We start from the raw sequence: 14,457 nt of genomic DNA, 5'->3' as shown, positions 1-14,457 counted from the left end.
GTGCTGTGTCGTAAGTAGCATAAATCTTAAAGTAGCTGCAACCTTACAAAGTGTTTGTGAGTGTTGAGCTGACAGTCAACTTCAGAGGCAGATTTCTCCGTTTCTCTCTTGGCATGACAGGATGAACTCAACTCCTCTGAATGTTTATATTTCAGTAATATGACGTTCAATTCATTAGATATAGGTATCGTTTTGAAGGTTGATTATGCCCTTTCTTGAAAACGTAATAACTGTAATTTTGAAAATTTGAACAATGTGACTGATTTCACTGTGGAGGGTCACAAATGTACAGTATATCATATAGCAAAAAAAATTGATCAGGGCATTCTAGAGTCAAGGGCCTTAATCCTCTAAAGCAGCGGTATTTAATTAACATACTATCAGTGATGGGCAGTAACGCGTAAAACCTCTGGCATGGTCCCGCGTCTGCGTCACGCGCACGCGGCACTGGTGAGCGTGTGACAAGAATTGCGTAATTTTTATGGCATGCGTCACGTTTTTGAGTGGACCAAAATGTAAGACCGCGCGTCTCTTTCACGCGGTAACATTGTTATATGGAGACAATATATTAGCCTTTGAGTATTTTAATAGTCAGTTGTAAACAAAGACCTCCTAATCCAAGTTGTGTAAATGGACTGAAGTTCAATCTAAATATATATTTTTATCGATTATGCTAACCGTTAGCATCTCCATGGGATTTCTCATTGACATTAGCCATAAGCTAACGCATTAGTTTCTATTCTGTAACTTGGAATGCTAGCCTACGTGATTGCTCTGTAACAAAATATTGAAGGAAATAACTGAAAGGAAACACTGAGATGTGACGAACCAACTCAATACAACACAGAATCTCTGTGTGTTTGAGTGAGGGGTGGCGCAGAATATGCGGCCGCTGTCACAGGGCTTAAGACTCTAGCACGCTCCTCCGTCTGCGTCACGCGCACGCGGCACTGGACATTTGATGTGCGTCATTTTAGACGCGTATAAGAGGCATACTCCAATGTCTGTGTCCTGAATGCGCGCCAGCTGATCAAGGTTAGCGCCGGCGCACTACGAATTAACTGTGATACTCTGGGATGTGCGACCACTGAACTAAGGAAGAGCCAGGGAAGGAGTGTTCCACACTTAAATACACAAAAGATGCAGCTGTTATGTAACCAATGTATAAACTCACAATTCTAGTGGGGAGTTACTGTAATGATCCAAACAACAGCCAGATATATAAAAATATAAATCCTTTATTTTAGCAGTCACTTATTCTCTAAAAGAGTCTCAGTCCAAGGTAAGAGTCACAGTTCGAAAGTACTCCAAGAATCCGTAGATGGGGGGAAGCAGAGGCTAGTTGGTTTCTCCCAACGGGAGGGGAGACGAGGAGAGGAAAGGCGAGGCGAGTGTCACCAGCGTCCACAATCTTCCAGGGCCCAGTAGAAATAGGATCAGCCGCTAAGCAGGAGAAGACAGAGAGAGAGAAACGCTAATAGCAGTTCGTGGTACATTTCTGTGTAACATCTAATTGAGGCAATAATGCGTTCCGATGTTCTCCTGGCAATAATCTAAGGGGAGTGAGTGAGAACGCCACACACGCACACACACGCACACGCACACACACTTCGTGAGCGCACAGCAAGCAAATGTTTGTGATATGTAAGGAAGGGGCTATAACCCGACACCGCAAGCAATAAGATGCCTAGAAGTCCATTTGAATACGCAGATCAACTCTTAAATGTCCACAGCAGTCCACGGCAACGCTAGTAACTTCACAATGGCACAGGTCAGCTCTCATGCAACTTAGAGAAAGGCACTTAACTTGGTAGAGGGCGACCATAAGCCGCACCTCCACGATGTTTCAACAGGCAGTCTACGTCCTTCACGCTTGAAGTCGTCTGACCATTCGGTCACCTCGGAACCTGGACCCCGGTCGATGTACACATGCGCCGCTGGCTGGCTAATAGTCGGTCTCTTGTTCCCAGACTCCGGTCACCGGCACGCTCTGTAACACCAGACACTTCCCCCAACTCTCGCCACACAAAAGCCCTGTCTCCCGCTCTCCCAACACACTAACTGAAGACACCGCTCACTTCCTTAATCCCCTACACCTGTGTTTCGCTTCACTCATCTTCTCATTCATGATTGCCCGTCACCGGTAAGTGAGTTCAATCAGGAGACACGCCCACCACCAAAGCCCAAAGCATAGTGACACCCGTGACATTTCTCCCCCAGACTGAAATGGTTCTTGTCCCCAAGAACAGCTTTACTGTATAACCACTACAGGTACATTCAATCAGGAGACATGCCAACCACCAAGTGATCACCCGTGACATTCCCCCCCAGACTGAAATGGTTCTTGTCCCCCAAGAACAGTTATACTATATAACCACCCCTCAGTGCCCATACCTTTCCGGAGGATTTCCCAAATTAGGCCTTTGGGAGCGGCGGTTTTCATTTTGAGGCCCATTCGCATCCTCTAATGGGGCATAGGTTACCATAGGCAGGGTCAGCCCCCAGGCAGGTGCTTGTACAGGTGCATCGGTCTCCCCCTGCTGGTCAGGTACTGACGTTGGATAGAGCAAGCAGGGGCGAAGTTGGTTGCGGTGAAGGACACGGATTGGACCGTCCGCACCCTCAGGCCTGAGGCTATAGACAGGATGATTGGCCCGTTCTTGTCCGATCACTACGTATGGGCGATCCTCCCACCTGTCCCGCAGTTTCCCCTGGCCTCTCCTTCTGTTCATGACCAGCACCCTTTCACCCGCCACAAAGGGAACGTCTTTGGCCGTCACATCATACAGCTTCTTGTTTTTCTCTGCCGCCTTCTTCATGTTTTCACCAGCCTTGGCATAGGCATAGACCAGATGTTCATGATGCCGGGTCACCCAGTCGGTCGTACTTTGTGTGGTTGCACCCACTGTCCCCATCACTAATTCAATGGGAAGTCTAACATGCCTACCAAACATTAAGTATGTCGGTGCATATCCAGTAGAGCTGTGAAGACTATTATTATATGCTTGGATCAAAGCGGGCAGATATTCCACCCACCTTGTCTGTTTCTCTTCCTCTAGTGTTCCCAACAGGTTTAATAGAGTCTGATTTAGTCTTTCACACCCCCCATTCCCCTGTGGGTGGTAGGGGGTGGTGCGCGTCTTTTTAGCTCCATAAAGTCGACACAGCTCATAAATCAAATTTGACTCAAAATTTGCGCCTTGATCTGAATGTATTTTTTCAGGGCAGCCAAATGGTTGTATCACTTGGTTCCAGAGAACCCGGGCTGTTGTGACAGTAGTCTGGTCACTTGTTGGGACTGCCCAGGCATATTTTGTGAATAAGTCGGTCATCACCAATATGTTTTGGAATCGGTCAGTGGGTCTACCTAATGTAAGAAAGTCTATTGCCACAGTCTCCAATGGCGTACTGGGTAACATAGGGACTAGAGGGGCTTTACTTTCCGGCTTGGACTTACGCAGCACGCAACGAGGGCAAGTCTGTATCCAGCCTCTCACACTGGACTCCATCCTTCCCCAATGGAAGTTCTTCCGCAGCAGGTATAAGGTCCTTTCCCACCCTTGATGGCCCGTATGTTGGTGAAATGCCTCCCAAAGTGAGTGAGTGTGAGCTGAGGGAACAACGATCTGTGTATACAATTCTTTAGTTTGAGAGTCTTGGACCTGCCTACAGATGACCCCTTCCCGCAACTGTAGTTTGTCCCATTGGCTAAACAGACGCTGGGCATCCTTCGGCTGCTTCTTTCGGTCCTCTGCTTTTGGTAACCTGCCTACCTCTAGGGCCTGGCCAATCACCTGTAGAGCCGGATCTTGCTGTTGACATGTTCTCCAACGCAACGGATCCCACCCCCACCCCTCTGGGTAACAGTCTTTCTCCATGTGTACCCCTACTGCACTGACCAATAGCTCTTGTTCAGAGGACAAATCAGGTGGATGTTCTGCACGGGTGGTTTGGAATCTGGACAGCACATCCGCATTGACATGGTCCTTTCCCGGGCGGTGTTTAATGAGGTAATCAAAACTGGCTAACTGTGCCACCCAGCGTTGTTCAACGGAACCTAGCCGAGCTGTGTGTAAGTGTACCAGTGGGCTGTTATCGGTCACTACCATAATCTTTGCTCCCCAGACATAATCTTTGAACTTTTCCACTAACGCCCATTTCAGCGCGAGTAGCTCCAGTTTAAAAGAGCTATAGTTGGCATCATTTCTTTCTGCAGGGTGGAGACTTCTACTTGCATATGCGATTACACGCTCAACCCCATCTTGCTGCTGTGCTAGCACAGCCCCCAACCCACAATTGCTCGCGTCAGTATACAAAATGAAGGGTAGCTCAAAGTTTGCATAGGCTAATACAGGAGCTTCAAGAAGTCGCTGTTTTAGTAGTTGAAAAGCTGCCTCACAGGATGGTGTCCAATTTACAGATGGTGATGAATGGCTCCGGCAACGCCCTGTGCCCACTAGCAGTTCATTTAGAGGCTTTGCGATTTTCGAAAATCCTTGTACAAAACGCCTGTAGTAGCCTACAAAGCCTAAAAAGGCTCGGACTTGCCGCACTGTGGTAGGTGGTTCCCACCTTTTTACAGCCGCCAGTTTTTCCGGGTCGGGTGCCACGCCTTCATGAGTCACTAGGTGGCCCAAAAATTTCACTTGGGTTCGGAAAAGCTGGCATTTTTCCGGATGGAGCTTTAAACCGTAATGTGCCATGGCCTGGAACACTCTATCCAGGTCCTGTAAGTGGGTGTTAAAGTCTTTAGAATACAAAATTATGTCATCAAGGTACACTAATGCCGATTCCGTAAGCTGGTTACCTAAACACCTTTGCATTAACCTTTGGAAAGTGGCGGGCCCGTTAGTTAACCCAAACGGCATACGTTCGAATTCAAAAAGTCCAAAAGGTGTTGTGAAGGCGGTTTTTTCACGGTCTGCTTCCTCGACTTCAACCTGCCAGTAACCACTGGCCAGGTCTAATGTTGAGTACCATTCGGCCGCGCTCAAGCTAGTCAATGAGTCCTCAATGCGGGGTAAAGGGAAAGCGTCCCGGTGTGTAACTCTATTTAGTTTCCTATAATCTACACAAAAACGCCATGCTCCGCATTTCTTTTGGACTAGAACAACTGGGGCGGCCCATGGGCTGCAACTTTCTCTAATCACCCCACCCTCCAACATGCCTTGAAGCAGGGAACGGATCTCTTTATACAAGGTGGGGGGTACTGGCCTATGCCTCTCACGGATAGGGGCAGCATTCCCTGTTGGGATTTGATGTTTAACTGCAGCTGTTCTACCATAATCCTCAGGATGTTGTGCGAAAACATGTTGCCATTTTGACAACAGCTGCTGAAGTTGCTGTTGTTGTGCCGAATCCAACCCTCCCCCCTGAAGGCCAGCTATAGTGGGTGCCACCCCTCCCCCATCAGGTGACTCCTGCCCCAACTGTACAACCTGCACCTCAATTACATCCGGACTAATCAAGTTCAGTGCAATGTCCCGTCCGTCCCGCACATCTTCAGAGTCAACAGCAGAAATAACAGCCAGTCTTTGTAGCTTACTTAACGTCACTGGGTGTGGCTGGACATTGCGTACTCTTATTGGGACCCTCCCCCTCCGCACAGTTGCCAATGACCTAGCCACTCCCACTGGCCCCATTTCAGCTAGCGGTTCCACCATTACTGTACGGTCTTGTATGAATGAGTCATTTACTTTTGCCCACAACAGAGCTTCGGCCTGCGCTGGAATGGTAATGCCATGACTATATGCTAGACGAGCTGTGCGGGGCTTAGCCCGCTGGGTGGACGTTGCACGAATGCGACAGCAGTCTGCAAAAGCTGCATCCCACTCTTTGCCCAAAGAGTGGTGTGGAGTAGTAAAGGATGTGGTGGGCTGGTTAAACAATTCTTGCCAACATGCTCCTATTACATTCATTCCTAAAATTGCGCTATTGGCCCCCAAACAGTCATCTTGCACAATCACAACACCTCTAGAGGGCACATTGGTCTTTCCAATTTGAAAATCCACTGTTACATAACCGATATAAGGTATTTGAAGACCGTTAGCGGCACGTAGGCTTAACCATGGTAGGTCAGTAGTGCATTGTTTTTTTTCATTTCCAAACAGTTTGGAGCAAAGACTCTCACTAAATAGTGTCACCTGAGAGCCAGTGTCTAAGAGGCACTGGATCTCTTTTCCCTCCACCCCCACAGTCACTACAGGACAAGTTCCGGCTACCATTGCTTGGTTAAAGTTCACACAAGGGTCATTTGGCGTTGGCCCAGTCACTTGACCCACAGTGACCGGAATCTCTAAAAACCCTGCTGGTTCTCCTTGGGTGGGCAATTTCTACTGATGTGTCCGGATTCTCCACAACGATTACATATTGGCCTACCTTGGGGGTCCCATTTATATCTAGATTGAGGTGGAGGAGTCTGAGTGCGAGTGTGTGGCCTGGATGTGGCTCGCCATGTGCTATCAGAATATGATCGTTCACGAGGTGGGCCGTGTGACAATGGGGGACGTTCACTTCTAATCTCATCCAATAATGTTTTTGTCATTTCAGTCATTTGTTCTTTAACCTCTTTTAGTATCTCTGCTTTAAAAGCTTGTTTCCAGTCACTAGCAGCAGTCTGGTCAGGAGGCCTACTCACCGCCAGACAGGCAGACGTTGGCCATGCTTCACTCTGCTCCTCCTCTAAAGCCAGAGCCTCCTTCCAGACAGCCTCAAAAGACAGATCCTCACATCTCCTCACTTGTTGTCGCAGTTCACGACGAACGTGGTCGTCCTTCAACCCCATGATAAACTGGTCTCGCAGTAAGATGTCGTCGTTCCTCAGGCCACTTGCATCTTTCTCCTTCAATCTTGAAAACAATTCCCTGAGGCGAAGTGAAAAAGATTTGAGAGACTGTCCCATTTCTTGTCTGCAATTGAAAAATTTGGTTCGTAAAGCTGCAGCAGACACAGTACAACCATACAATTCTGAAAGCAATTTGAAAATCTTGTTTGCAGTATTTCTATCTGTTACATTAAGTGTCAAAATTTCTCGTCGAGCGTCACCCTCCAGGTTACTCAGCACTAAATGTGCTTTCTGTTGTTCAGTTAATGGTTGCAGGTTTAATACAGTTTCCATTTGTTGTTTCCATTCTCTAAACTTAAGTTCAGACCCAGCACCACTAAATTTCTGTCCCCATGGAGCTCCAAGAAACAATGGCATCATCATGACCTGTTGTCCACCCCCCTGAGCCTCATCCCCTGGCATGTTGGATCACCACAGCACTCAACCCAGAAGAAATCCTGACCCGACTACGCCACTTGTAACCAATGTATAAACTCACAATTCTAGTGGGGAGTTACTGTAATGATCCAAACAACAGCCAGATATATAAAAATATAAATCCTTTATTTTAGCAGTCACTTATTCTCTAAAAGAGTCTCAGTCCAAGGTAAGAGTCACAGTTCGAAAGTACTCCAAGAATCCGTAGATGGGGGGAAGCAGAGGCAGCTAGTTGGTTTCTCCCAACGGGAGGGGAGACGAGGAGAGGAAAGGCGAGGCGAGTGTCACCAGCGTCCACAATCTTCCAGGGCCCAGTAGAAATAGGATCAGCCGCTAAGCAGGAGAAGACAGAGAGAGAGAAACGCTAATAGCAGTTCGTGGTAAATTTCTGTGTAACATCTAATTGGGGCAATAATGCGTTCCGATGTTCTCCTGGCAATAATCTAAGGGGAGTGAGTGAGAACGCCACACACGCACACACACGCACACGCACACACACTTCGTGAGCGCACAGCAAGCAAATGTTTGTGATATGTAAGGAAGGGGCTATAACCCGACACCGCAAGCAATAAGATGCCTAGAAGTCCATTTGAATACGCAGATCAACTCTTAAATGTCCACAGCAGTCCACGGCAACGCTAGTAACTTCACAATGGCACAGGTCAGCTCTCATGCAACTTAGAGAAAGGCACTTAACTTGGTAGAGGGCGACCATAAGCCGCACCTCCACGATGTTTCAACAGGCAGTCTACGTCCTTCACGCTTGAAGTCGTCTGACCATTCGGTCACCTCGGAACCTGGACCCCGGTCGATGGACACATGCGCCGCTGGCTGGCTAATAGTCGGTCTCTTGTTCCCAGACTCCGGTCACCGGCACGCTCTGTAACACCAGACACTTCCCCCAACTCTCGCCACACAAAAGCCCTGTCTCCCGCTCTCCCAACACACTAACTGAAGACACCGCTCACTTCCTTAATCCCCTACACCTGTGTTTCGCTTCACTCATCTTCTCATTCATGATTGCCCGTCACCGGTAAGTGAGTTCAATCAGGAGACACGCCCACCACCAAAGCCCAAAGCATAGTGACACCCGTGACAGTTAGATGAGGAGAAGCACCACGAGTACTTTCTCATGTCTGCTGAAAAGTTTGATGAGTTGGTTCTTCACATCTCTCCATTTATCATCCACCAGAACAGGCACAGCACACCACGCGTAGGCTAGCATTCCAAGTTACAGCTAAACTAATGGGTTAGCTTATGGCTAATGTGTATGAGAAATCCCATAGAGATGCTAACGGTTAGCATAATCGATAAAAGTATATATTTAGAGCGAACTTCAGTCCATTTACACAACTTGGATTACATAGGAGGTCTTTGTTTACAGCTGACTATTAAAATACTCAAAGACTAATGTTTTGTCATCATATAACAAAGTTAGCGTGTAGGAAACGCCAGTTTAAGTGTTCTTCTGTCTCTGTTTGCTGCGTTTTAAGCTTTATTTCTGTACGTGCTCCACCTACTGGAGCGGCGTCTTTACAGCAGTTCCGTTTCACACATGCGCAGTCTACGCGTGAAAGAGACGCGCGGTCTTAAATTTTGGTCGACTCAAAAACGCGACGCATGCCGTAAAAATTACGCAATTCTCGCCACGCGCTCACCAGTGCCGCGTGCGCGTGACGCAGACGGAGGAGCGTGCCACTGCCTTTACTGTTTTTGTTTTCGCACCGACAGCGTGTCTGTTTTGAATGTTGTTGCAACAATGCAGCATGTATTCTGTTACATCCGCAACATCGATGAAAGATTGGAGCGTGGCATACAGGCAATTCGAGCAGATTAACTGCGTAACGTTTAATTGGAACTCAGCAGTGACGCTTGTTGTTCATTTACCATAATCTGAACGAATTCACGTTCAAGTTCTTTATTTACAAATGTGTTGCAGTTCATAGTTCACAGAACTCGTTTATGCACAACACTGCATTTGATTCTATTTTATATGATGGAATATGCAGAAAGAATAGAATTAGGCTGAAAGGTGTATTGCTTTATAGCATATTCAGGTTGTGTAGCCTAGCTAGTGTGTTTTTGAAAAGTAATTAAGTAAAGTACAGTAATTAGTAAAGTAACTAATTACTTTTAGAAAAAGTAATCAGTGAAGTAATGGGATTCTTTTCTTGGGTAAGTAATCAGTAATTAATTACTTTTTTCAAGTAACTTGACCAACTCTGTATACTATACTACTGGAACAGAATTGAATTGCATAGCAATAGCACAGTAAGAATGGTTAAGGTTACATAGCCATAATCAGTGCGTAGCTGTGATTGTCAGACAGTTAACAGTGATTGTACACTGTTTAAATGGTATTCTACTGTATTATATTTTTACATGTTTGATTTTTGACATGTCTTTTTATATCCTTTGTGTCTTCAGATCTGTGTGGCTTGTAAACTCCCCATTGAACCTGAGGCACAGCGTGTGTCCTATGGAGAGAGCCACTGGCATGCTGAACCAAAGTGCTTCCAATGTTCCTGTTGTTCCAAATGTCTTATTGGTCAACGCTTCATGGCTATGAAAAACATGCTCTTCTGCTCTGTGGAGTGCAAGAAAACTCTTCACTAGACCACCCCTGTCACAAAGTCTGCCATCTTAAGAACTATGGGCATTGATACTGGTCATATGACTGTGGCCTTTGTGCTTATCCTACTGAATACTGTACCTGTGTTTGGTTAATGGCTGTTTCAACTAGTGCAGTGCCTGATAGCATATCTATCACATAGTTATGCAATTAAAGTTATTTGCAGTCTTTTGTGTTATTTTAATCTTGTTATATTGAAGCTATGAAATATCAATTTTATACTAAGATATTATGGATACCTAATAACCTGTTCAAGGATTTAGGCAGGCAGTTCAAGCAGTATCGTTTTCCTTTCCATTCTATCCAAGTTGAATTGTAATAGAAAGATAGAAAGGCTATGTGCAGCCTGTGCTGGAATATGCTGGCCCTATATGGAACTGTTCAGTGACCACATCACAAAAAAGGTATTAGAAAGTATCCGGAAACGAACTTCTAAAATCATCCTTGGTCTTGGTCTTGAGGTACTGGGCTGGGCTTTGCCAACAAGCTGCTGAAGCCCAGCTAGAGACTGGCTACCTCCTCTTCAAGAAACACTCACAGATCGAATAACAAGAAATTCAAACAAACTGTCCATTCCTAGATGCAGAGCTGAGATATACAGAAAATTACCAGTCCTATACATTTATATGTGGACTCTTGAGTGACAACAGATTGTAGATGTCACCTATTTGACATATTTTAGCCTATGTTTGATGCTTTAAAGATATGTTTCTTTATTGTAACATCACCAATATTTCAGTGTTTATGATGACAGTTGCTTGTATGTTGTCTTTATGAACCTGCAATAAGGCTGAAACTCCATAAACAACAATATGGTATCTATCTTAAAAGTGTAAGTTCCTTAGACAGTTGTGTTGTTGTAGGGAATCTTTCTTATAAAGTGTATATCAGAGATACAGCGCCCTCCATAATTATTGGCACCCCTGGTTAAGATGTATTCTTTAGCTTCTAATGAATTCATTTTTTTTAATAATTTAATAATGTAGGACCACAATGAAAAAGAGAGTACTATCCAACCTTTAACTCAAGTGCATTTATTCAGAAGGAAAAAAATCCCACAATATGAAATAATTATTTTACATCAGATCATGTGTGCCACAATTATTAGCACCCCTGATGTTAATACTTTGTACAACCCCCTTTTGCTAATAAAACAGCACCTAATCTACTTATAATGGTTCACAAGATTAGAGAAAACAGAAAGAGGGATCTCCGACCATTCCTCTTTGCACAAAATCTCCAAATCATCCAGCTACCTGGGTCCTCTCCTCTGCACTCTCCTCTTCAGCTCACCCCACATGTTTTCAATGGGGTTGAGTTCTGGGAAATGAGATGGCCATGGTAGGAGCTTGATACGGTGTCTGGTGATCCATTTCGGTCCTTTCGGGAAGAGGCCACCAGATTTTGATTTAAAATGTCCAGGGGCCTCATGTACAAAGACTTGCGTGGAATTCTTACTAAAACATTGCGTACGCGAAAATCTGGAAAGAAGTGTATACGCACAAAAAAATTCAGATGTATGAAACCATGCTTACGCAGCAATCCACGCAGCTTTTCTTTGTACATCCCAAATAACGTGAAATTAAGCGCACATGCACGAGCATTATACTCCACCCTCTCTCCTCCCTCAATCACACTCATTTTAATATGCTAACTAGAAGGCCACTCGAAAACTCAGACCTCCGCGAAGGCAAAATGGCTTATCCCACATTATTAATAAGAGTAAAAAATCATTTGTGGATCCATCCGTTCTTGAACCTGCTGCAAAATGTAATAATTTATATAATCAAATCGAAAAAGTTTTAAAAGTTTATTACCAGCGATTGCGAGGTAGAAGTGCTCTTATCAGACAACATGGTAAAGACACAGTAGCCTACGTCTTTATCAATTTCAATTTTCAATTTAATGTCGCTTATAGAGCGCCAATACATTACACATGTCTCAAGGCGCTTTACAGAGTGTCAGACATTCAAAGAGAGCCCATGAGTAACAGGGGCAAGGAAAAACTCCCTAGAATTGGAGATACATATAGGAAGAAACCTCAGACAGACCCACGACTCAAGGGCCCAACCCATCTGCCTTGGGTCAGTTACAGTACAGTCATTTGTAGTTTGAAAGTTACAATGACAATGAAAGTTCAAATAGTCCAGTGTAGGGAATAAATTGTCCATTAGTAATCCATTAGTTATTTCGGAAGGTGATGGGTCACTGGGATCCGAGGGCCAAAGATTCGGGCAGGGAACCACAGCAGGAGATGGTAGGGCAGTCATAGGGATGGCGAAGGCAATGGCGATGGTAGGGCAGTCAGAGGGATGTGACTTCAGGTGTGATGAGGGACAGGCACAGAGATGGTTGATGGCTGGTAATGGTTTACCTCACAGGTGAGGTATAGGGGAAAGGGAAGAGAAATAGAGTGTGTTAGTATTACTGTAAGTCATATTAAGTATTAATAAGTATATCAATGGTGATATAAATGGTTATACTATAGAGGGTTTACAAAACGCTTTTACACACCTCTTTTGTGGGGACAGGTGCGTAGGAATAGGTTACCCAGTTAAACCCGAAGAGGCATCCCGCACATCGTCCACCACGCATGCAAACATCCACCCACCCACCACGCACGCAACATCCACCCACCCACAATGCCCCCCCCCAATGCCCCCCCCCCCCCCCCCCCCCCCAGGCGAACCCACACACCACCTCTGAACCGCGCGCTGGAGCAGCACGGCTGAGCATGGCCAGCCAGAGTCCGCCCACAGGCGGCGTCACCCATCCGCAGACAACCCCCCACCACCATCCGCGAGCAGTGAGAACGGGGCCAGCGCCAGCCCCACCCCAACCACAACACCGCGCGAACACACACCACGGCCCGACCAGGACACACAATCTGATCCGCCCCGCCGCCCAGGCCCCCCGGAAGCAGCGCCCCCAGAGCAAAAGTCCAGAATGCTTCATGTCTTTGGACGTGTCATCCTGTCATCCTGTTGACAGGGTCGGGAGGCGTAGGGAGGCGATGTAGTGTAATTAAAATCATTAAAATCATTGGACATTGGTGTAATGTAATTAAAATCATTAAAACCATTGGACTTCCACTCTAGAAACACCACCCCAAGAAGGCCCGGACCGCGAGCCCAATCCAAATACAATGCCGCAACATAGCCCTCCCCGCCATCCACTCCCAGCATTCCCACCTCCCCCGTCCCCCCCATCCCACAAAATGCACAGCCGTGCACATCTGATCAGACCGCATGCCCCAGCCAGACCGCCAAGATCATCTGTAATTAATAACAAAAAAAACAGTAGAGGCAGAGCGTGGCAGTGGCTACAAGGGTCAGAGACCGTGGCAGATTCATTGGTCAGTCTGCAAGTGACAAGGTTCACATAACGCGGTTTGGTGGGCATTTCAAGCATTAGGCCTACAAAATAACTGCAATAATTAAAGGCAGAGGTGGGACAAAGTCATTGTTTGGCAAGTCACAAGTTAGTCTCAATTCATTGTCCTCAAGTCCCAAGTCAAGTCCCGAGTCAAGACAGGCAAGTCCCGAGTCAAGTCCAAGTCAAAGGCCAACAAGTCTCAAGTCAAGTCCCAAGTCCTACGGTCTGACTTTCGAGTCATTTCGAGTCTTTTTAAAAATTGAGTGAAACAGGTATTTTGTCAATTGAATTTGTGTGTGCTGGAGAGATTGAGATGCAAATATGTCTAGCAGAAATGTCAAATGGTATCTCTAGCACATTCTCAATGAAATATAGGCCCCATGTGTTCAATTTGTTAAGAAACAACTGATAGTCCTACACAAGCTGAAATAGTTTTATAACGTGTGACCATGTTTATTACATTACAAAAATGTAGGCAAAACCGTATTGCCATAAGGGGGATACAGATAACTCACAGCAGTGGCAATCCTAGTCTCTGCTCAAACCTCCAGTCCACACACACAGAAAATGGTGTGTCTTGTGTCTATTTCATATTTTGAATTCATAAACTTGACATATTTTGTTAACAATTTATAGTATTTTAGGATCTGCATAATTACTTATAGCTAAAAATATTCAGTAATTGGAATACTTCATATTGATTACACTTGTCTTAATGATATTACAGGGTGGTGTGTAGGTCTAATTGAGTGCCTGTCACTTTAAGAAGTACATGAACGTAATTAGGTTTCATTCGGTTAGAAAAATAGTCACACATAGTTCAAGGATATATGTTTTCATTAAATAAAATGAATGTTCAAAAAACTGACAAGGTAAAGAAAATATTTCTGATGTCATAGAAAATATCTTGCAATGTTAACTTCTATGATTTAGGTAGGTTACCGTGGCATGGCATTGTTGTCCCGTTCACTTTTTCCTTGGTCATGTTTTGGGTGGGTGCTTAACTTACTCTACCATGACATGGAGTTTGATATCCAATGAGTAACAACCAGTGCTCAAAATAAAATGTTATGGTAGCCTATTCTCCTCCTGATAATGTTAGTGGAATGGATTTAATGTGAATGTACACAAAAAGACGCAGTGGCTATATGATACAGCGCACGTTTGAGGTGAAAATGTTCCACCTTTT

General features: G+C 45.4%; 1 protein-coding gene across 1 annotated transcript in view; it reads left to right on the top strand.

Annotated features, from left to right (window-relative positions):
- Positions 1-10,715, top strand: part of tes (testis derived transcript (3 LIM domains)) — a 133,892-nt gene extending 123,177 nt beyond the window's left edge. Inside the window, exon 7 of the mRNA XM_062547672.1 lies at positions 9,689-10,715. Within this exon, the coding sequence (XP_062403656.1) occupies positions 9,689-9,877 (189 nt within the window). The 3' untranslated portion in view covers positions 9,878-10,715. The remainder of the gene's footprint in view (positions 1-9,688) is intronic.
- The last annotated feature ends 3,742 nt before the right edge of the window (positions 10,716-14,457 follow it).

Source organism: Sardina pilchardus, chromosome 10 (genome assembly GCF_963854185.1).
Source record: "Sardina pilchardus chromosome 10, fSarPil1.1, whole genome shotgun sequence".
NCBI lineage: Eukaryota > Metazoa > Chordata > Actinopteri > Clupeiformes > Clupeidae > Sardina > Sardina pilchardus.
The sequence above is the reverse complement of the archived record's forward strand: the minus strand, read 5'-3'. Positions and strand labels throughout refer to the sequence as shown.